The sequence below is a fragment of the Coptis chinensis genome, chromosome 4, assembly GCF_015680905.1.
Source record: "Coptis chinensis isolate HL-2020 chromosome 4, ASM1568090v1, whole genome shotgun sequence".
Lineage (NCBI taxonomy): Eukaryota > Viridiplantae > Streptophyta > Magnoliopsida > Ranunculales > Ranunculaceae > Coptis > Coptis chinensis.
Window position 1 is genome coordinate 101,359,858 of NC_141459.1, and position 25,144 is coordinate 101,385,001.

Genomic DNA, 25,144 nt, shown 5'->3' on the forward strand with positions numbered 1-25,144 from the left:
AAGGATGATTTAATATGGATTTTCTATGTTTAAAGTGGAAAATGAGACTTCACGTACGATTATAATTGAGCGCCCTTAGCATCAACATCGGCACAATGTCCACCCAAGCTCTGAACCGGTGGATGGTTCTCATAGATTTCAATCATCATTCAGTGGCTGTGAAATCGGTATAAAGTTCTGTAGAGAGTACAGTGATGATGCCCAGTTGCTTTATTATAAAATGGTATTTGGAATTTGAAGATGCTCGTTCAAAGACAATCATTTCAAGATCAAGCAATGTAAGGGTTTATCACATGGAAATACGTGTAAAGTTGATGCTTCAATTAGAATGTCACTGCGCGGAGCTTATGGCTTCGATTTAGCCTAAAACCATACAACACTAACACACGTGGTGTTAGTGAGAAAACTCAGTCCTTCACTCATTCCATTGATTATCACACACATGACTACAGTGTTCACCCTTCATGGGGGGGATGGAATAGCCTATGGATTGAATCGGATTCAGTCTCGATCAGTTGTGCAAGCTTTTCAGCGAAATCAAGTGCATTGGAGTGTAAGAGGTGCATGGGAGTAGGTTAAGGCCAAGGCAACTTGGATTAACATCACCAGTGCTTGGAGGGAATCAAACCTAGTAGCGGATGCATGCGCAAAACATGGTGCTGGGATGGGGAAAGGCAGTAAGCACTGGTGGACTCATAGGCCCCCATTTGTTCATAGGGTAGAAAACCAATTCAGCACCTAGCTACTATAGATTCGTGCAAGGAATGAAAGTAACATATAATACTTGATTGCAATTTGAAACTCAGATGTAATTCTTTCTTTCTTTTTTTCTTTTGTTTTGTTTTCTCTTTATTCTTTTACTAGTAGCAATACAATTACCCTTTTTAGCAAAAAAAAAACAAAAACATCCTTCGTGTAGACTGAAAATCTCTAATCTCTAGCAACAATGTTATGGACTATGGTTTAATATATACAGTGGCCGTGGGCTCTAAGTCTCTCGTTGGTTCACCTAGGGGTGGCACTTTTTTTAGAAATTCTAATTTTTTCGAATTCTGATCCAAATTTTTTTTTCGGATTTGGCATCAATATTACTTATCTAATTTCGAAAATTCGATTTAAATTGGCTTCGATGCTTTCTAAAATTCCAATTTTTATTTTTTCCGATCCAAATCTGCCAATGCATATCCATCAGATCTGATTTTGCCAAATTATTATTTGGAATTACATACAATATATCTAAAAATTTTAAAATAATTAGAATTGTTTTAATACAACCCCATTCTTTCTTGCCCATTTACATTTGGATTAACTTGCATTAATCAATATATAGTACAAAACAAATTAAAACTTTAGAATTAGTGTTCATTATATAAGTTATAAAATAGATTTAATGTTAAGATATTTAAATTTTCAATAATTTCCGATTTTTATCCAATTGTTGACATTTTTCATCAAAGAATTTATTCCCAAATTTTTCTTATTTCCGAAAATTCCAAAAGAAATCGGATGGATCGGAATCGGCACATTATATTTTTTTTTTCGAAAAATCCTAAACCGAAACCCTTCCTATCCGATCCGGATGAAATACACCCCTATTAGAAGTTTCATATGAGCTGGTCATTTTATTCTTCATTTTGTACTCTCCCATTGGGATTTGAGGAACACTAGTCACTTCAAATTACCATTCTAAATGATCAGTAGTAATAATCAGCACTACTTTAGGGTGACAAATGAAAGAGAAATATTAATATTCAAGGCAAACAAAACACTGCAAAATCAGAGAATACATGTTTTGTCAAAGCAAGATAAATACCAAACTCCATAATGTACGTTCTCTCCCATACAACGTTCAATCGAACAGCTGCAATAAGAGGATGTTGTAATTGTACGTATGAGAAGTCCTTATGTGTACGTACTCCTGACCGCGCGTGCCGTCCGGAATGCTAAAAAACCGACACGATATCAGATGGTGTTGATTGATTGAACATTTGTGCGGGCACCGGATAATGACCCTACGTAACTGCCCCATCAGCATGCTTCTCAGGAAAAGGTGCATTGGGCAGGGCAGATACTAAGTCTCAGTCAAAGGAACAGAGAGGTCCCTTGATACTTGGGATGCTCCCCAAATCGTAGGGTATGTTACTATCAGCCTTCTTTCTTTTGACTGAGAATTCATCGGTCCCTGTAGCTTGAGTCAGTGAACTGATTTTACACTTTTTGGAACGGAATTTTATTTGATTTAATTTAGTGGCTACGTGGAACATTTGATTTAGTACTTTGTTTAGGTGCTGTCCTTAAAAGAAACTTGTACGTGGCACGTGCTTATGCACGTGTTCTATGCATCTAAGGACTAGAGGAAGAAAAGAAATAGTGGTAGTCAAGCCCGTTAATGCTGATTAAATTTTAATATAAGCAAAAAACGCTCGAGATGCATATAATTACAAATTTTGAACTTAATGAATCCTGAAATATTGAAAAATCTAAATCGCCGAACTCAGGTAATATCTAAATGCATTACTTTCATTAAAGCTTTAGAGCTCCTTGATGATGACAAAAAGCAAGGGTGTTCATGGTGTTAAGGCTAGAGAGGCGAGGGAATGGTTGCTATATCATCTAGCCAAAAAATGATTTGGAATGTGGGAACCAAAGTGGTGATCCATTTTGTGTTTGTTCACAAAACCGCATATCTTTTCAAGGGGTCATTCGGTGCTTTAGTTAGTTTTTTGCCTATAAATTTAGAATGTGGATACTGGATGCTAATGTGATTATCCATTGTATATGGTGCTGAAAATGTATATTTTGTTCGAGATCATTAGTTGCTTTGGTTGTTTATGAGTCCCATTTAGATGATTGCCGGACCCCAATTTGTGTAGGCGGACTCCCACAAAAAAACAATTATTACAAGTGTGCCATTGGTTTCAAAAAATCTTTAAAAAAAACAATTATTACAAGTATGCCATTGGTCCCCAAAAAATTGAATTCGAAACCCCAAACTTAAACGACCCCGTTAGGTCGTTTGATTGGTCCCAAACGACTTGACCACACACCGTTTGGGACTTAGTCCAAACGACTGACCACACCGGTTAAGAACCCAAAAAAAGTAACTTTATATTTTTCAAAGTTCAAATCCCAAATGACATGGTTACATCGCTTTGGACTAAGTCCAAATGGTGTGGCCATATCGCCGAGACTTAGTCCAAACGGTGTGGCCATATCGTTGGGATTTTTCTAAGTCCCAAACAAGCAGGGCTATTTTTTTAAGTTCAAATTAAAACAACATGGCCACATCGTTTTGGACTCATCCGCACGGTATGGCCATGTCGTTTGGGATTTGAACTTTGAAACAAATTTAAAGTTCTCGCTTTGGGTTCTTGACCCGTGGCCGGTCGTTTGGACTAAGTCCCAAACGGTGGCCAAGTCGTTGGGACTTTAGTCCAAACGACTTTGTCCCGGATCGCTTGTACTAAGTCTCAAACGACTTTGGCCACACCGTTTGGGATTCTAGTCCAAACGACACGCCGGGTCGTTTGTACTAAGTCTCAGACGACTTGGGCAAGTCGTTTGTACTGAATCCCAAACGACCTAGCCGGGTCGTTTAAGTTTGGGGTTTTCGAATTCAACTTTTTTGGGACCAATGGCATACTTGTAATAATTTTTTTTTTTTTGAGATTTTTTGAGACCAATGGCACACTTGTAATAATAGTTTTTTTTGTGGGAGTCTGCCCAACACAAATTGGGGTCCGTAAGTAACAAATACTTTAGATTTTAGAATGTGGGGACAAGAGTGATGATCCATTTTGTCCATGTTCTTTGAAAAATGTCAATTTTGTTAAGGATAATTTCATGAGGATTTGATTACTCATTAGGTGCTTTGGTTTTTATGACTATGTAATTATTGGGAGATACTCATGACTTAATGAAGTTAGAATTTATTTTGGATTTGGTACTTCTTGTTGTTATGTTCTCTCTCAAAAGACCTCAAAGAAACCATCTAAAAGTTTTCTCTAACTCTCTCACAAAGGAAAGAAAATGTCATATCTAACTCTCTCACAAAACTAAAAGTCATTTTTTTTCTCTCTCTCTCTCTTAAATTAGATGCCATTACATGAGATTTCATTGCTTCTCTTTTCGATTCCACTCTTTTCTTGAATTTCCTAAGAATCATATGAAAACGAAAATTTGAACCAACTAACAAAATCCATATTCAACCAAATACTATATTTTGGAATTATTTATAGTTATTTATAAGTTCTCGAGTTACACACTTATCCTAAAAAAAGCTAGGTGCCTAAGTATCATCCAAAATAGATCATCATATTTATCCATCACTATCCAAAATGCTATTGTGTTAGCTATTGTATTGGACTCCACCCTACTAGAAAATTTTCCTAACTTCGTACCATTCATTGACGATGCAACATTCATTCCTCCAAGGCTCCAAGGGCCGCAGAAAAATCTCAAAACTCACAAAGCATTATCGTAGTAAAAGTATGTGATTAAAATTCACTAAAAAATTAGTATAGACAATGCAAATGTATATATATCATTACGTTTGACATACATGATAGTATGTCATCCTAATAGTCATCCAAGAAAGTATGTCATAAGTAACACCTTCCTAAGGTACTATGTTTTCATAACGTTATATGTGATTATAAAGAACATACATAGTATCTACAGACCCAACGCTGATTTAATGTATTATGTAAAAATAATTAATGGAGGCGATAATTAAGAGGATAATTAATTGTTAGATCTTAATTGTCTCAGTAGTTTATATGGGCTTATAAATAAGAGTAATACTCGTCACACTCGAACTATGATCAATCACCGTTCATAGTCCAATTGTGATATGAACAAAGAATGTTCATAGCTCATAATATGATTAACTCTTAATATCATCATTTCATAGTCCAATTGTGGTAACTCTTAATATGATTAACTCAAAACCAAAACTGAAAACTCTAATACGTAGACTACGGCCTTTTTATATAGGCGAAATACTCCGATTACCACAAAACTTGAAAATTTTCAAAAATGGAAAGTTTTGGGATAACCACATATTAAGAAACTACTAATCAAAAATATAACTAACACACTGGCCAAATAAAAACGGGCTCTCCTATCAAAAAAAAGATATAGCAAAACAAAACTTTCCTAAAACGGCAAAAACGTGATTTTGAATGCCTAAACGATGGATTTAAGGCCCGGAGGGTGGTGCCCACGCAAAGCAGTGGGTTATGCTTATTTTGACGTTTTCTCGATCAAATATGGCGCGTCCATGTCTTTCCGACTTTTGTTGCCCGCTTTTTCCAGTTCATTGACATATGCATTGGTAACCCAGACCGCATCACATATGCCAAGTTCAATGACATATGCATTGGCTAATGCATCATCAATGGTTGTTCACATGAACAATGAGTGTTCATAGGTCATGTTAAGATATGAACAATGAGTGTTCATAGCTCATATTGGGTTTTGAGCGATTGATTGTTCATACCCCAAATAGGTATGAACAACCAAGATAATCACTTTCATATATCAAGTAGAGGGTCGAAAAATACCAAAATGCACAAAGCATGTGCACCCCTTCTAACACATATCATAGATTATGTATTAACCTACAAACCAAGCAACCTAGCAACCAAAAATACTTACATTTCACAAATTACGCCTTATTTTTTTCTCTTGGACAATTTCTCGAAGTCTTATTTTCCACGGTTTCTACACATTCTTCCCGGATTGTTTAGGGCTATTTCTTCGGGGGATTTCCATCTCTCTTTTCTTCTTCCTCCCTTTGTTTGAGAAATGTTGGGATTCAAAATCAATATCTGAAATAAAGATTTGGAAGTCAAAATATATATTATATATATATTTTTTATCAAATTAAACATTATAATAAATCAAATAACATTAAACACTAAACCTATATCAAATTAAACATTAATATCATAATCATAACTTTTGAGTCGAGGTATCAAAGAAAGACTCTTCAACTTCATTATCTTCGTCTCCTTCGTTCGAAGCTATATTCAACGTTGAGACACACTTAGCCATTTCATCCATCTTTTCTATAAAATATGAATAAGCCTCAACACTACTCCCCACATCGTAAGCCACTTGAGAAGCAACCTTGATACAATGAGCCACTCTCAAAAGTTCATGGTTTTCATGGCGGCCACTAATCCAAGATGAAACTCCGCTTCTATACGTGTGTGCCTTTTGCATCCACCGCTTCAAAAAAGAAAATGCCTTGGAATCTCTTCGATTTAAGAACGCTGAAAAATCTTTAACATGTGACCACAAAGTAACCCCATAAACTGAAAAATACTTACATTCACGGTCTCCCTCTAAGGTTCCTCTATTGAAACTCACTTTCCAAACGGACTTCTTCACGGGTCTCTCAATTTCACCATGTAGCTTCCGGTTCCATTGTTGACAATCTCGTCCCCATCAATTTTGTACTCCATCTTTGCCTTCTAATTGCTCCTTAAATATATTGAATGCATTAATCGTGATAGACCTTCGCAAAGATGCATAAGGAGGAAAGCATCTTTAGCCACAATTCGTGAACTATGCTAACCTATGTAATCAAATCTCTTTCATTCCTAGCAATTAAAGCCAAAGATCTCTCATTACCATGTACAAACTCCATCAAAGATAGTGTTTCGAATTCTTAATTGGTCGTAACGAGAATTCATCGATTCACTCCTCCCAACAGTTATGCATACCAAAGAAAAAAAAATGTGTCAACGAGATAACAAGGAACCCATTTCTCCCGCGATATTATACATTTCTCACAACCAAGGATTTGTAGACAACTCATTCTTCTATTATTGTATTAATCGCCTTCTTTCAAAACCAAAGAATCTTATACGAGGAGAGACCCTAGCAAAAGGCGGAAGCAATGGTGGGAGAATAGACCCAATTTTGTTTATAGGTTAGAGAATCAACACTCTACTTATTTCAGATTTATTTCTTAAAAATTTAGGAAATGTATGTTGGAGTGGTCTACCTGTGGCCTCACAAAATGTATAATCGTTTTTCTTTGCTATCTAATACATACAATTACCCTTTAGCAAAAAAAATACGAGGAGAGAAATAGTGTTATTCAGTCGGTTACGTTGTCAATTTTAGTAAAGGATAGCTTCTCTTGAAATTTTCGCATAATATGCCAAAGACAAGAAACGATGACGAGTATCGTGGAACACTTTTGTAATGGCTGCGATCCATCGCCTATCCCCGATAAGTGATGATTGCAGTTACGACCACCACCCATGGCTGCAAGCCGCCTTAAACAACCATATGAATGTATCTTCGTCTCTCATCAAGTAAACAAGAACCAAATAACTCAATCGATCGCATGCCGATTGACTCCAATAAAAGGGGCAAAAGGCATAGAGTATGCATTCGTACGTTATGTGGTATCAAAAGAGACAACATCCCCGAAATACTCATACTACACTCGAGACCTCCCATCAACCTTAAAAAGTTTATCGCAAGTCCCATTTTGATCTAGATCAATAGCATAGTAAAACCGGGGATTCTCGACTCTTTCGCATAAAATATTTAAGCGGCGGCAGTTGCATCACCTTCTTTAGGCATCTTTCTAGTCAAACCATAATGATGGTTCCAGCAATCCTTATTTGTAATGCTAACCCAACTTCTTCCCCACTAAAAACAGCTGCAACTTTACCGACAGGTAAACCGTGTTCACCAAAAATCCTAGCTCATACGTAGTAAAGTATGTCATTAAAAACGCGTCACTAAAAATTAGTATAAACAAATAATTGTCTATATCATTATGTTGATGATAGTATGTCATCCGAATAGTCCATAGCCAAGAAAGTATGTCATAAGTAACACCTTACGAAGGTACTATGTAAAAATAACGATGTATGTGATTATAAATAACATACATAGTATAGTATGTCATGGAAAATATCATAGCATACCGTCATACATAACAAAGTACATACCCAACGCGGTACGAATGTATTATGTAAAAATAATTGTAAATATGCTTTTAATTAACATACATAGTATAGTATGTTATGCAAAATTTCATAGAGTACGAGTAGTAACGTGGTCTACTACCCCGGTACATAAGAATTAAGGATAGTTTCATAAACAGAAAGTATATCATACTTTATGCCAAATATATGCAACTAGAAATGGCATTGTGGAAGCATCGCGACATATGCGATTGAGATGTCAACGATTGGAGTTTTACCTTTAAAGTATGTCACTTAAAGTGACATACCGATTGGCGGGATTTTTGTAAGAAGTGACATAACATATAAGTATGACAGTTATAGTGTCATATCTACTCGCAGAGCTTATATATGACATTATATGGACGGCAATCAATAAGTTATGCACAACACTATATAACAAAGAAAGTTTATATAACGACAATGTATAAGGCTGTCAACAAGAGTATGAACATTCGTTGTTCATAGTCCGACAAGAGTATGAACATTCATTGTTCATAGTCCAACAAGAGTATGAACATTCACTGTTCATAATTCAATGGTATGAACACTGAATGTTCATAGTCCAACAAGAGTATGAACATTCATTGTTCATAGTCCACTAGGAGTATGATCACTGAATGTTCATGGGTCAATTTGAGATACCCCCCTGTTTGAGCCACTAGGAGTATGAACACTTAAAGTCCACTATGTAGTATGGAGGACAATAGAGTAGCATTGAAGATAAGATAAAGAGTGAAGATAAGATAAAGGGTATAAAATATATTTTGACCGGTTATAAAATTTTGGCAGAACAACAGATTCTAAGAACATTCAACTAGTATATCTGCATGGCAATTGGGAGGAGCCGGAGAGGGAGGAGAGAGAGAGTTGGGTGAAGGAGAAAGGGTATTGGGGCTAAAAAAAATGAGAGAGAAGTTGAGGACGAGACAAAACCAACCAACTTGGTTTTGTCAGATATACGCCAAGATCGTTAAGATCGCTTCACTCGACAAGCATGAAAAATGTCATAACTAAATCAAAATGAAAGAGAGATGAACCTACTCTAAGCCTACGATGGTTGGCAATGAAATTTCTAGTGGAGGAGTTGTCAACAATGGGGAATTGGTGGCACCGCTACATTTTATTTTCGGGTTTGGGTGCTTGATCCTCCCTCGTGTTCGTGGAGGGCATGTTTTAAAATGAATTTTAGAACATTGATAGTTAGGGGTTTAATGATAATTGTAATCTCCATGAAGTCATTGCTACATATGATATCCCAAACTTTTAAATGTTATAAGAGAATGTTTGAAAACAAAAGTTTGTGCAAAACGTGATTAAGAAACATTTGTCAGAGATTAAGATGTGTATTGGACTCTGGGTTGCTCGTTCCATTGCCAATTCACTAAATTAATGCAAGTTCAAACAAGTGCCAAAATTAGCTATAAAAATAGGATTCAGAGTACACCGCAGAGCATCATAAACATACTCGACTTATGTTTACAAGAGAAAAAAAAATCTCTTTTCATTTATCAGATGACAGAATATCCTTGCTAGTTCGCCAATCCTCAATTCTTATTACAAATTAAGATAGCTTGTTCTAGAACCCATCGGTCCCTCGTTCACTTTGTCTTTGAAAGGCAAATTTGGTGTTCTTTTTGTCACAACACAAGTGATAAAGCTCACCCGGCATGAAGCTCGATCGCCTTTGGTTCCTACCTTAAACCGACAAAGCACTTACCATATTCTTGCATTTTAATGCTATTTACATAGCACTTAAACAAAACTAGTTAATACCATTTTCGACATATTCTAATACATTCTGAATTTATGATAGTATATACACATACACAAAATAGATATTAAAGCCAAAACCACTCGAAGACAAGGATAGTTACGAAAAGGTCTAAATCCATAACACTTTTTGGAACCCTTTTATACCACTTCACGATCCTTGGTTCCATTATAGTTGCCCAATCCCAAGCTTCTATCCATGCAAATGACTCCCACCCTGGAGCAAGTGGCGGAATAGGACTATCATCTTCAAGCACGAGTTTCACAAAATGTGTGCCTCCTCCAATGTGGCCTATTGCCGCTTATCTGGACACGAGTTGGATCAGAGCGATCCACAAAGGAAAGTATGACATACATTCTTTTTCTCCAATGACAACAAGGACACATGCGAAAAGTATTAGCGCTAAAAATCCTATTGAAGGAAGTTCAAACCATTCTTTGGGGTTCATCAGATATGGAACCAGACATCGTAGATTTGTCTTGATCGCTTCTTTTCGTTTCTTCTCCACCCATCATTGAAGTATAATCTGCCTCATGGAAATCAACTCTGTCAACATAAGAGCCTCACAAGTAATCCATGCATCACCTCCATTAGACCTAAGCATCGTGCAATCGCTTAAATCCACAATGTCCATTCGTTCAACATCTTGCCAATCCACAATGAAGTCTCGTGATCAATGGATTTAAGTCACGTAGCCCATCATCCCATTTAGACCCAATTTCGTGTAAATCTACAAACACTTGAATATGAGTTCTTCTTGGTTTTCTTTTTGCATGGAACCAACTTCTTGGCTTTACTATTCTTGCTTTCTTGAGTTACAATTTGTTCCTCAACTGTTTGTGTATACTCGAAAAATGAAGGCTCTCTCTTTGTGTCCCTTTTATCTTTACAAGTCTTCACACCAATTTTTATTCCAGGTGGCCTACCCCTCACATTGGTGTTGACCCGAGGCTCTCACCTGAAAGTTGCCTTTGGATCACCTAGTTCTACACACTTTTTCAGCATCAAAACCTTTTGTTCATCTGAGAGCGACTGAAACTTCTTCCGAATCAGGCAAGCTCGGGTGAATATCAAAGGACCCATTAGGAAGATCAATCGAGTGCTACTAAATTTGTCTCCACCTAGGGTGTATCAAAGATAAGGGGATGCTTCCCCTACCAATTAGAACAATTTCACATAACTCATGCGCACAAGGAAGCCCATACATACTCTTGTAAACACAACGACAACGAATTTCATCTGTCCCAACTCTAACAGACCTTATTAGCTCTTTTGCTATCAAATCCAATGCATCTCTAGAAATGTACCCTCTAAGTTGCACATATGTGTTTTGTTTGTAACGATGATCCCAGAGATTCAAGCTCTTATTAAAAGAACTTTCAATTTCTGTCACTTGGTTTGTCAGGAGATTATTAATCAAATTAAAGTTTCGGCAGAAGTTACCATTATTGCTAGAACGCAAATGCCTCTTCAAAGAGGAATGCATACTTTCAATTCGGTTACTGCTCGAAGTACCAAAATGCATATGGAGATCTATCCAAGCCGAGACAAACCTTTCTTTGTACTTCAAAAGCCACTGGTCTTCTATGTATTCCACAACACCATAATGATCTCCGTACTCAAGTTTAAAACAACGTAGGTGTTCCAAGTACTCAACTTCAGTACGAGCTGTTATCACTGTTTCGAACATAAACATAAATTGTTCATACTCAACAAATTTCTCAAATGTTTTTTTGGCCTTTGTCTCGATGTTCCTCCTGATGTGAACTCGACACAAAGTGTGCGTGAAAGAAACACTATAGCTATCGCATTCATAAGTGCCAACTCACAATCAGTCGTAATTATCTTTACAGAAGTAGCTTTGTAGTCCAGAATATCACGCAACCTCTTCAAAACCCATAGGTAAGAACCTTCTTTCTCAATCTCCAAATACCCAAAAGCAATACAGAATGTCTTCATCGTGGATGTGAACCCAACAACTTCAAACAATGGCATCTTGAAGACATTTGTCTTGTACGTGCAATCCATGACAATGACCTCGGGGAAAACACTTTGCCAAATGAATTGATTGGGGATGTGCAAACAACAAATCTCTACATTCACCATTCTAATGGATTATCCTATGAAACTTTGTGTACCCAAATTCTTCTAAATTTCTTAGAAATTTTGCATTTGGTTTCTTCCACTCAACCGAACCAACCGATTCTTGTGACGATAATTGTATAAAGTGCTTTTGTTTGACAAATTATTGTCATCTCTCTATTTCAAGAGGGGTAAAATTTCACGCGCGGTTCACCACTCAAAGACAAATCTGAACAATCATTTTTTCTTGACTTTTAACCGAATTTTAATTTAACGCGACCAATAAGATGCTCCCCAATAGTATGATTATGAGTTCCACACATAACACTTTCAAGATCCATCCACCTTCGTTTAAGTAATTCCCCTTTCAACACAAATGGATGACCACATTTCTTCTGAACTGGATTGCCTATATTCTTTGGTTTTTTTTGTTCAATATTTTCGGCTTTACGGATGGTCTAAATTTTCCACTCTTTCGCGAACTCAAGAAAACTCTAGGTCTTAGCCCAAGTCCCGAATTATCGACCTTGATATCACAACCACAACTCCAACATCATACCAACCGGTCGAACACCATCGGATCAACGAGTGACGATCTTCAAGACTGCGTAAACCCTTGATCTTAGATACTATTGGCGAAAATTGTTTTTGCTAAGTTATTGATAAAATAAATAAAAATACAAGCTTTCAAATTACATTATTACCTCAATTGTTGTAAATGATTCGGTCATATCGGGATAGCTAATTTCAACATTGTTGTAAATTTCATCATCGAATAATAATTTGATTGCAATAGTGTTAAAGTGACTCCATGTCACTTTTAACACTAATCAAAGTTATCATTTTGATTTTGACGGAGAATTTATCTTGAACGTTGCTTCCAAAGACATGAGTCCATTCTTAAAGTGAAAATTTGGTGGGAATAACAACAATTTTGTGGGTGACTCAAGACTAACCTAAGAGAACAAAGAGGAGGGAGGGGAGAAATTTCAAAGAGCATGAGTGGTAGGAGTGTTCGTGGAGTAGTAAGTACGGTGAAGAGCTCGTTTGAATTACAATGGGGTGTGGAGAGAGTTATTTAAGGTTATAATGGTCATATTAACAAAAAATGGGGTGTGGAGAGAGAGAGAGCAGCACCAGTTTTTTTTGGAATAAATTTGCCGTGTGTAGAGAGACAATCGGGGTGTGATGAGTATTACTCATAAGTTAATATTTCATAGAGTACAGAGTACGTGACCTACTACCCGGTATTGCATTGTAAAAAGCTTGGATATATGTTATAAAAAATCTCATATAGGATGTAGTATATCGTACTCATGTTCTATAAACAGAAAGTATATCATACTTTATGGATGGTACAATAAAACAATTGTTTAAGAGGATAGTATGTCAATAAGAGTTTTATACGTTTGGTAGTAGTATGTCATAAGCGCTACAATCACTAATATATATGACTATATGTCATACTCAAATGTTATGTCACTTTTTATAAGCTATGTCAATAAGAGTTTTATACGTTGGGTCTCATAAGCGAAAGCAATCACAATTAGATATATGTCATAATTCGAATATTATGTTACTTTTTATAATATATGCTAGTATGAGTTTTATCTGATTGGTAGTATGTCATAAGTTCTAACGATCAATCGATATATATGATACTATATGTCATACTCAAATGTTATGTGACACTATATATGTCATAATTTCGAATGTTATGTCAGGTTTTTATAATATATTCGTTTGGTAGTATAACATAAGAATCACAGATAGATATAACACTATATTTGTCATACTAGAATGTTATGTTAACATATGACATATTTCTCTGCAAGCGCTCCAACCTTCTGTTATGTTCATAGTCCAATTGTGGTATGAACAAAGAATGTTCATAGCTCACGACTATGAACAATCATTGTTCATAGTCAATTGTGGTATGAACACTCATTGTTCATAGCTCAACACTCATTGTTCATAGCATTGAGTGTTCATAGTTACCGAACTATGAACAATCACTGTTCATAGCTACCGAACTATGAACAATCATTGTTCATAATCGAATTGTGGTATGAACAAAGAATATTCATAGCTCATGACTATGAACATTGATTGTTAAGTGAATGCGTCGCGATTATCTGTAAAACATCTCTAGGAAAGTAGAATTGTTCATAGTTCGGTAGCTATGAATAATGAGATGTTCATAGTCCCTTTCTCCCCACGCATTACAATCAAGAATTGGTTTCTTAATCTCACATCGTAATTAGTACTAATCGGCAAGTCCTCATCATACGAGGAGGAACCAAAGGTATATTCACAATAATTTTAGATCTTCCGACCTCCTAGGAGTTATATCATATAATTTTAGATACTCACCGATAGATATGACACTATATATGTCATCTTCGAATGTTATGTCACTTTTATAATATATGTCAATTAGAGTTTTATACGTTCGGTACCAACAATCCGAGATAGATATGACACTATATATGTCTTTTCGAATGTTATCTCACTTTTTATATGATTGATAATGTTATCTCATATATGACACTATATATGTCATATTAGCACTGGAATCTCTATATATATCATACTCGAATGTTATGTACTTTTTGTTACTTTTTGGTTGGATTAACTTGTTGATCCGGAATAGTAGTTTATGTGATTTTTTTGTTGCATTGACTTGTTCACCCGGTTTGTTCCGGTTCTACCCTCGCAAATGTGTGGCTAGAAAACGCGCGCACCATTAGTTTCAGTACATCTCGCGCACGGTAGATTTAGCCTAAATAATAAGTGCATCATTCATCCAGTACGAAGGCTACGACTCTACTCCTGGGATTGACCAATTGTTTAGAACTTGTTCTGGGATTTTTCCTGCCTCGTAGTAAATGGAAAATGCATATACTCTTCAGTCTCTCCTATCCTTGTCACCTTGTGTTGGGTACTTGGGTGCATGTTTTGACTTTTGTACCCTCCATATTTACACTTCACCGTGCTGGCGAAAACTTATCAAGGAATATAACATGCATATACATGACTAAAGAGAAACATAGAGTAGAATTCAAATTTATAACAAAGAACGAGAGATGGAGACAATAGTTAACAATGTTAGCCAAAGCTCGGAACTAATCTCAGATCACTTTGGCTTAGCTGATGAACTTGAGCTATTTCCTCTGCAACTCCAGCAAAAAAATGTATTAACTGTGAACAAACCACATCTAGGTGAAATCGTGGCTTTGAGAGAAGAATGAGAATGACTATGATGATCTGAAGAAGTTAAAGTGAGTTGCTGGAATGACTCAGTTAATTCGTCGTCTATGCCAAAAGCCAGAAGTTTTTGTGCGTCTTGGTGTTAAGAACATATCCTCCGTTCTGCCCTTTCTTTTGGACTCCAACACATGTGCATTTACTGTTCTCAATCAAATACTCTGCTGTTTCCGTCCCTTTATTATTGTGACCACTCAGTCTACATCTGTTCAAATAAATACATGTTGATTAAAACAAGTTCATAAATCATAGGTATGAACCTGCAACAGATACAATTAACTTCAATTGCATGCTTACATAGGCCGGCCATTACTGAAGAAACAAGTTCCAAATTCGATAGTGGACCATTTGCTATTACGTGGATTTTGTTTTTTAAGCTACCAGAATTGCAATTCAAGATTTCGTTGAGAATTTTGACCTTGTGATACGTGAATTTGTAATCTCTTGTGAGGGTTCGACATGCATGCAGAAGTTCTAATTTTGCACCAAGTGCTATTTCGAAAAAGAACTGCTTCTAATGTAAATTCCTTGATGACATGACATGACATGGCTGGTGAATTCTCAATTGTTTCCGAAATCATATCATAGTGTATGCGTTGATTCAAAATGGATGTATATAATGCTTGTCCATAACCTGAATGGCCATGTTACGTGTAGTTGCCTCCATGTGCGAGAGCCCGAATAGCTATTTGCCATGGAAACATGACATTTTGCAAGGCTTAACAGCTATTCGGACTCCTTTATGTAAATGAAGACGGTTCTTTGGAAAAGTGAATGAGCTGCAATTAGATATGCTTACCCTAAGATTGCATTAGAGATACTACGTCGCTGGCCTATTACAAGCACATCAATGGAGAGCTTCTTGCTTTGCGAGAGAATAGCAGAGGCCTTGTCCTTGCCCCCCATATCCACCCTCTCTATATGTACAGGAATTTTGGGCTGTAGAGCTTCACATGCCTTCTTCATTTGCTCCAGAAATTCAAGATCTCCCCCACCACCTTCTATAGAGGTCGACGTTGTGTGATGAGCACCCGAGGAAGGTCTTTTGATGAAGGTAGTGAATGTGTTTCGCCAAGAGCCAGAGTTTTCGATGTGGAGGAGTATTAATTCATCATGTTCAAGCACGGCATGGGAAAGAGCCCATTGCAGTGCACCAGCGGACTCACGACCAGGATCGGCAACCACCATGATCTTCCTTGCCGTTGTGGTTGCCCCATCCATGTCATCTGCTTTCCGTCATCCACCACCAGATAACAACCACCACATTTCACAGAATAAACTATTTTGCAAAATTTTGCAGTCCAAATATAGATTGGACAGCCATTTTCTTAAAGTTTATCAAAAGGACTAACCAGAAACATCTAAGTTAGGTCCCTTCGAGCCGTTAGACAGTTTTTTTCTGGCCTGTTCCCCTAATACTAAATATAGGCACAGGTTTTATTATGACCAATTCAACTCCTAAAGTGTGTGAATTTGACCTCGCTAAAATCCAGCAATGGGAATATAAGAGTTAATAAAATTTAAAACCACTGGAGTACCCTCTTAAATTACATATCTATCTCGTTTGTTTTCGATTAGTTAAACCTCATTGTTGACTGATATTAATACATCCCAGATTGTTCCTAGCCTCCTTGGCTAATTGCCTAATTCATAAGCTTCACTATTACAACTTTTAGTAGTACGTCCAAACAAAATAGACTTAAAATAATATCGCCAAAATCACAATTAGTTTAAGTCGCCACTCTACAGCAGTACTAGATTTGTAAAATCACTAAAATGCATTAAAAACAGCTCCATGATCCCCTAATAATATGAAACATTGAATTTGATGTTGCCTCCCAGGTGAATTGAAAATATCCTACACCCAGGAATCTCTAAGCCAGCCTCTATATGATATTTCAAAATGAGAATTCTAATTCATTCCTGGTTGGATTATAGTGTGTATTAATGCTATTAATTCCCTTGATAATGCATGACCCCAATTTTGCCAAGAACTCTGGAAATATTCTCCACAATTTTCAAACTAAGGAGCATTATACCTATTTTACCACTCCATTAATAAAATCATCTGCTATGCTATCTAATTATGGATTACAGTTGGATAGCCGACAAAATGTGTTCCAATTAGAAGGTTAAAATATGTTCTAATTATTAATTATTTATTCAGACATTTCAAATAATCAAGACATCTTCCAGTTCCAAAACTATGGCCTTCTTAAACAAAATCTAATCCATCTTATTAGCACTGTTAGAACCAAACATTTACAAACAGTCAGATTTACTGATAGAATACAGATACAACAAACAGGTTTAATAACATTCTAAATGTTCGAAAATTGAACATGGCTGTCAAAAATTTACACCGAGTAACCTTACGATGGATCCACCGCCAACACAAACCAAAGAGAAAAAGAGAAGGCCTTCTTTGTCATCACCAGTTCCTATTGCTGTGCAACGAAAAGATTACAGCAAGCACATCAGTTCTTAGGTTGGACGTCAGATGTTTGAGCTATACTGATAATACTTGGCAGAAAAGACACATCTTAGCGTACCTTATGCTGAAAACTTGGAATCCAAGGAACTTCATCAATGCCACCATTGCATTTCTCTGACAGCAATGGTTCTGAAGTGATTATGTATATCGACTTGCTAAGCTAGAATTTGAAACACATATACACAAACATACAAAGAAAATTAAGAGCTGTAGATGAACTTTGTAGAAATTTGAATTATTAGCATAAACCCACCTTCAAAAACGAACATCAGCTGTTGGCATTTAATTTCTCTGAGAGGATCTTGTTCAAAAGCACTGGATTCGCTTTACCTTTTGATACCTTCATTACCTGAAAGTACACAGACCAAGTGTAACATCCGTTATTGTTGGAACATCCATAATGATTTCATTCTGTAGGGCAAGAGCCAAACTTGAAATCAGATGACACAAAAAAGTGAAAAAAAAATACCTGAAAAAATATGGTTATTTTAAAGAAAGTCAAATTCTAAAAAGTGAAGAAAGCATGAAACACAGGGTGTGTTTTATAGTGAAAGGGAATGTTTTCCGTAAACCAACTTTTCAGTGGAGAACTTCAGAACCTTCATTAGATAGTCATAGAAGAATACAAGGAAACCTTTTACCTGCTTCAAGGATGAAGAATGTTCCATTACAGTTACTCTATGCCCTTACTATGTAATCTTCCCATTATAAATGGTTTGTGAGGTTGGGGAAAATTTATATATACACTCCTATCTCATAATTTTCTACTGAAAAGTCGGTCTCCGAGGAAATATTACCTTGCGCAATCAACACACATAGTATGTTGATGTATCAAAAAAGTTATGTGTTTTCAGAATTGATTACGCAAATAATATAAAGCACGTTTGAGGTCGCACTAAAACAAGTATTAAACAATGTACACAAAATTTTCTTTGTTTTTATGGGGTTAGATGGTATTAACTCTTACACTATCTTGCTAAGGGGTAGTCCATCTGTGTACTCATAACATTTCTTTTGTTGGTAATGACTAATGAATTACATTTATCAATAAAAATCAACATCTTAACATATAAGTACCTGGCCAGTAAAAAAGCCCTGCAACTTAGTTTTGCCTCCACGATATTGCTCAAGTTGTTTAGGATTGTCAGCAAGCACTTTTTCTACCATTCTTTCAATTTCGTTAGGATCTACTATCTGTTTCCAAATCACGTCATATGAAAGTGAATGAGAAATTCAATTGCACCTAAACAACAGGGAAATTATTTTGTGACTGAGAAGATGAAAGCAATCTACCAGTCAGAAACCCTATTTCCAAGTTTTGTTGCATCAGGAACTAATCTTGTAAGTATATAGCTAACATGAATGACCCAGCAAGACACAGCTACCATATTGAAGTAATCATATGTTATAGAGAGAACTGAATGAAATCTTCAGCTTTCCGGAAGAGCTATAACTAGTTTAACCAAGTAATCAACTATAAGGTTTTATTAGTGAAAAAGAAGAAGATAATAATACGACACGAAGTAAAGATGATCTCGAACCATCATACGTCAAGCACCAGAAAAAGGAAAAAACTAAATGAATATTGATACAAAGTTGCATGTATAACATGACATGTATGTCAGTTTAAAGATTAAGTCTGCTAAGAAATTCATAAAAGAGGTGTAACTCATTAATAGCAGAAACCAAAAAAAATCGACCACCCACCCACCCAGTTTACTGATCCATAAAGTGCAAACCGTTAATTCACGTTATCAGTCAGATTGGTTAAATTCCTGAACAAAATATGTGCAAAATAGCTAAGAACCCGTTTCGATGAACCGAATATGGGGGAAACGATGCCAGCTTGGCAAACTATTAATGTCAACTGGACACCAGCAACATTTTTGCAGAACACTAGAGGCCCTAGTTCCAGAAATAAAATTCAAAAGTTTAAATATCAACTAGGTAATCTCTGTTAATGAAACCTACTTCCCAACCGTACTGAGAATTTCACAATTAAGAAGTATTGTGGGGCTTGTACCTCATGAAAAGATCGATAAATACAGATACTGCAATTTGAATAAATTTCATTTGGATGTAGAAATTCAAGTGGTTCTAACCGACTACTCAGAACTAGTGAAAAATAATCTCCAGATTATAAATATAGGAGCAGACAGGGACCTATATGGGGACAAGAGGGTGTACTAACCGCCTAAAATTTGAAGTATCATATATATGGGCCGCAAATATACAAGACTGGCCCTCAAGATTTAACTTTCAAATCTCTATTCCAGGACCTCCACATCCCTCCTTACAGTGGCTCCTTGTGAAGCAATGGTTGAAAGTTTGTTTTATGTTTCCCAATGGTTTAATAAAGAAGGGTCTTGATATGGTCCCTTGAGGTAAGCATCTTTTGCAAAGAAATCTCTGTTACAGAAGAAAATCTCAATCCCGTTCACAACCCTCTTTCCCTCTTGTTCCAAAAATATCATCTCCTTCACTTACTAATACCTAATGAACATAGGGTTTCATCCAAGAACGTTGAGCAAAGAGTACTCATCATTCTTGGTCGATTACCACATGTCGACCTGACCCCTCACAATAAGAACCATTGGTCTGCCACCGTTTACGAGCTTTATTATACTCAAAATGAGAAAGATGCTCTATCCAATCTCAATATTAAAAAGGATGTACATTTCAGAATTCCTGATTCTCAAGTTCTAACATTTAAATCCATCCATCAAAAAAGTAGATCAGTCATCAGCCCATGTAACATAATAATTCTCAAACCAAAACTCTTCAGAAAGCGTTGCTACTAAGGCGGAGTACCTTGCTTGGACCAGTTCTTTCACTTCTACCAGTCCACCCTGATTATGACTTGATTTATGCTCAAAATGAAAATGTTTCATAATGAGAACATTGCATTATTTAATCTTGACATTCAAAAGAATGTTTCAAATTAACCCTGTCTAAAGTTACAACATTAATTGGAGACTAATGAATAACGATATTACAATAATTTTATATCAATCCAACAATATTAAGCACAGAATCTGGTTCTATAGAACTAACGGTTAATGAAAATGCTTTACTAATAAGGTGGAGTAACTTGCCTGGACCAGATCTTTTTCTTCTATCAGTCCCTTGACAGTTCCTCCTTTGGATATAAGCTCAAACAGTATCTGTGAGTATTATTGAAATATAGAACATAAGCTAAAGGCTAAATCAGTTCACAAATTTACCAGTAAAAAGGTTAAAACTACTGCCTCACGTCATCACCTTGTGGAATAAAAAAAGGCATATTTCTTATTGTTGTTATGGGATTTATGCCTCAAACAGCAAATGTGACTAACCTAGAAAAGTTAAAAATAACATAACTTAGATATAACAAGCTAACCACTATAAATCTGAAAACAGTGGGCATATGAACTATCTAACAATTTTTTTTGGGATCAAAGATAATTTATTTCTCCCAGTCAGTAAATCACAAAAAACAATATAAACAGACTCATGGGGAAAAAAAATAAGAGGAAAAGATGATAAAAACAGTAACGTAGGACAGGCAAATTGATGACACTTAACAGCATCCAGTTATATATTTCCTTTTTGTATTACCCATTCCTAAGAGGTGTCTAACCTAATTAGAAGAAAAAAAAAAGGAAATACAAAGAATTGCAGTTAATAAATTGATGACACTTAACAACATCCAATTATATATTGATGTAAATTTGTTGTACTTGTATATGTATGTATTGCTCACCTTAATGCGTGGCTAACAGGGCATACAGGTGGGATGGCAAATTATAACAGGGCTAAGAAGTGCCAAACTAGTTCCAATGTATGAGTTTCTATGTTAATACCTTTACACCCACTCTATCATGCTAGAGTTGTAATTTGGTTTTTCACTAGTGGAATCTAAGTTTACCCAAAGAAGGTCTAGAAGCATAAGTGTAACGGAAAAAGAGACTTACTTCTTTCCCAATCTTTCCACTGATAACTCCACCTCTTATGGAAGCTATTAGTTCCGACAGCTCTTCAGGTGTGAGTTTAATCTCATCTATAGACAGCTTCTCATTATTCAAATATGCAGCAATATCACCCATAATCCAATTTGCAGCCATCTTCACATCAGCACCTTTTGCAACAGCTGCGTCGAAAAATCTGCAAACCTGAAAAATCCATTAAGTGGAAGTCTGAAACTGTCAGACTGTGGAAACTAAGATGCCAGCTAGTGGAGAAATGACCACTGGGAAACAATGGAAAATGACCTACACTTATGTCATTGGCAAGAAAGAGAACATCCTGCATACTGAGTCCCATACTCTCATATCTCCTCCGCTTCAACTCTGGGAGCTCCGGTAGAGAAGCCTTAATTCCATCAATATATTCTGTTGTGAGGACTACTTCTGGAAGGTCTGGTTCTGGAAAATACCGATAATCAGCGAGCCCCTCTTTCTTCCTCATCGTAACAGTTTTCTGAAGAATACACCATGATTGATTGAGAAATAAGTAGCCATTAGTATTAAAGATGCGAGAGTAGGTTTTCCTAGCATTTTATAAACAATGACTATAACCTGTGCTCCCTCTTCCCAAAGGCGAGTTTCCTGTACAATTTGATCCTCCTGACCTTGACTATGGAGAAGAACCTGCCTAGAGATCTCGAAATCAATTGCCCTGTGCATTGCTGAAAAAGAGTTCATGTTCTTTATTTCAACCTGACAATGAAAAAGATTGACAGAGATGTCAAAATATGAGTCAATATAGATTGGAATATCACTGATCAAATGGATTGAAAAAAATTGGCAAGGCCTCGACCAATGGAAGAAGATCAACATACCGTAGATATATATTGATTTGATAGTTATAACTTTATTCCCTAATCCCTCAAATTTCATTTTTACCGGTGAAGGTGGGAATCAGAACCAAGACCTTCGGCCCAACATACCTTAAATATAAACAGGAACCTTTTCTAGTTTCTCATATTTTTTATTAGTTAAAAAATCAAAGTGCACTAATCTAATAGGAAAATAGCCATTGTCAATGTCGAAAACATTTTCCCTTCACATGCTCCTTGTTTGGTCCGTAAGGAGATGAATCAAAGGTCAACTGTATGCTACTATGATCACATCACCAGGGAGACCATGCTAACAAAAGAAAGTTCATTTTGGATTTTTATCTCTCTCTTCAAATAGCGTTCTTCAGTTCATGCAAAGTCACTTTACCAAGCAAAAAAAAAAAAGAAAAACAATAGTGTTCTTCAGTTCATGCAAAGTCACTATATAATGCAGTGTCTTTCATGAAGCTCCGCAAATAGGCACTATTGTAATGCAGTGTCTTACTGGAGCTCTATTGATGAGTTAAAAAGAAAAAAATTCATCAACATTGCAATAATTCCCCTTCTCATTAAATTTCTTGAGGACGTAAACTACAGCAAGCGTGATCCTAACCAAAGTGTTTTTTAGTGTTAAGTAGCCACGATAACGAGTATAGCAAAAAGCCATAAAATACAACAACTTGATTGTGAAGACTGCAACAGAACTTAAATGATAAAATACATGCTGATTTTAAAGAACTACATGGAGCATAAACAGCATTTGCTTTTAAGTGATACAATATCAGCTACCTTTGTTCCAAACTCGGCCTGTCCGATAGGACGGACAGAAACATTCACATCACAACGTAGTGATCCTTCCTGCATATTGCCATTGCTCACATCCAAGAATCGAACAACTCTCTGTATCTCAGAGGCATACTCGGCAGCCTCAAGACCAGTTCTCATGTCGGGCTCAGATACAATCTCAAGCAAAGGCACACCTGCTCTATTCAGGTCAACCTGCACAACAAACTACATACTTTCAACATACCTACTAATTTCCTACAAACTCTAAAAAAAAAAACCCTCATGACAGTACACATTTTCAATAGGATAACATAATCATTCAAACATACGAACATTACAAAGAGTAACTGATAATATTGTGTGTTCACAAAAACCCAAATTACAAGCATAAAGACCTATAACTAGGTCCTAAAACTATCAACATTACAAAGACTACTTAATCTAACATAAACAAAAATGACAATTTAGTTAATAACAGCATAAAAATGCATTACCTGAGAGTAAGTACCAGTATCAGAGTGAAGTAACTTTCCAGCATCTTCCTCAATATGAACTCTAGTAATACCAAACCTCCTATGCCCACCACCAAACTCAACAGGAAGATCTAAATCCACAAACCCATTACTAGCAATGGGCACATCGAATTGCGAAATCTGATACCCTTTAGGTAAATCAGGATAAAAATATTGTTTCCTATCAAACTTAGAATTCAAAGACAGTTTACAATTCAAAGCTAAGCCTAGTTTAACTGCAAACTCAATAACTTTAGAGTTAAAAACTGGTAATGCACCAGGTAAGCCCATGCAAATGGGGCATATGTTTGAGTTTGGCTGTGAACCATATGTGTAGGGGCAACTACAAAATGCTTTTGTTTGTGTTGATAGTTGGACGTGTGTTTCTATACCTATGATAGATTCATAGTTTGTTAGGAGTTTTGAGTTGGTGGGTTTTTTGTGGTTCGGGTTGCTGGGTTTGGGTTGTTGGGTTTGGAGTGTGCACAAGTAAAGTGGTGTGGTTGTTTTTTTGGTTAAGAGTGTTGATGGGTGCAGAAAGAAAGGGCGTGTTTGGATTGCTTTGAAGCATATGGAAGCCATTAACTAGTCAAGTGTTTTGAGACTAGATATGGTACGAGAATGTACGATGAAAGAAAAAGAAATGGACTGGGCTGGAATTTATGTGGGCCCAATACTATTCAAACCAGGCCCAATTATAGGTGGACGATGATGGCATTTCAATTTATAGGTCGACGATAGTTGTTGGTGAAAATCCAATCGATAGCTTAGTGGAATATCAACCCTATATACTTTCCAAAAGGCCTAGGAAAAAGGGTGATGGTGAGTGCCATCCAAAATTTCATGTTATAATTAATTTATTTATTATTATGAACCGACAACATAGTGCGCTCTCGACAGGATTATGATCAGGTTTGGAAATAGAGAAAGGAACTAGACACTAGAACTAATTAAAAACTTTATGCAACCATTTTATATGATTTCACATCTGCTACAAAATTTAAAATCTAATAATCTAAATTCTTATATATAGAAGCCAACCCGAGCACGTAAGGAACATGGGTTTAGCACATCCGAAGTCCAAAACTAGAAAAGGCAAGACGCTTTATTAAAAGGAAGGACTGGGGAAGGCTTATGGTACAACCTGGAAAGAGTGGACTGAATCCTTACCAGGGAATGGCAAAGCTTATAGGTTCTCACACATCACATTTGTATCTACCAAGTTACCAAAAAAAAAAAAAAAAAAAAAGTCATAATAAAATTACATCTTTAGAAAAAGACATCTCGTAACTCATGATATTACGAGCATTGAGCAAAGCACACGTTCTGGGAGTTACTAACCTAGCAAAAAAGAGGGCGTGCCTACTAAAACGCATTTAAATTTCCCATATCCTTGATTGTGATTAACTGAGCCAAATA

General features: G+C 36.3%; 2 protein-coding genes across 2 annotated transcripts; both read right to left on the reverse strand.

The window, feature by feature from the left end:
- Positions 1–15,061: 15,061 nt before the first annotated feature.
- LOC147506318 (uncharacterized) lies at positions 15,062–16,398 on the reverse strand. The gene is made up of 2 exons (XM_086604237.1): positions 15,917–16,398; positions 15,062–15,322 (listed from the first exon to the last, which is right to left on the reverse strand). Exons 1-2 carry the CDS (start codon positions 16,336–16,338, stop codon positions 15,166–15,168), a joined length of 579 nt encoding a protein of 192 aa, XP_086460363.1. The 5' UTR covers positions 16,339–16,398; the 3' UTR covers positions 15,062–15,165.
- A 914-nt stretch (positions 16,399–17,312) lies between these two features.
- On the reverse strand, positions 17,313–24,344 carry LOC147506319 (glutamyl-tRNA(Gln) amidotransferase subunit B, chloroplastic/mitochondrial-like). Its single transcript, XM_086558534.1, has 10 exons — positions 23,708–24,344; positions 23,217–23,426; positions 22,168–22,308; positions 21,866–22,069; positions 21,565–21,762; positions 20,707–20,775; positions 18,689–18,805; positions 17,865–17,960; positions 17,670–17,771; positions 17,313–17,564 (listed from the first exon to the last, which is right to left on the reverse strand). The coding sequence occupies exons 1-8, from the start codon at positions 24,305–24,307 to the stop codon at positions 17,880–17,882; spliced, it is 1,620 nt and encodes a 539-aa protein (XP_086414660.1). The 5' UTR covers positions 24,308–24,344; the 3' UTR covers positions 17,313–17,564; positions 17,670–17,771; positions 17,865–17,879.
- Positions 24,345–25,144: the final 800 nt, after the last annotated feature.

Bases quoted from the DNA above. Each gene is read 5' to 3' on its own strand.
- LOC147506319 (XM_086558534.1), bottom strand. From the start codon at position 24,307: ATGGCTTCCATATGCTTCAAAGCAATCCAAACACGCCCTTTCTTTCTG. The intron at 20,776-21,564 runs GTAAGTCTCTTT...TAATACTCACAG, and splicing joins GTGGAAAGATTGGGAAAGAA to ATACTGTTTGAGCTTATATC. The intron at 18,806-20,706 runs GCAAGTTACTCC...ATTTGGAAACAG, and splicing joins AAGAAAAAGATCTGGTCCAG to ATAGTAGATCCTAACGAAAT.
- LOC147506318 (XM_086604237.1), bottom strand. From the start codon at position 16,338: ATGGATGGGGCAACCACAACGGCAAGGAAGATCATGGTGGTTGCCGAT. The intron at 15,323-15,916 runs GTAAGCATATCT...TTATTTGAACAG, and splicing joins ATCTCTAATGCAATCTTAGG to ATGTAGACTGAGTGGTCACA.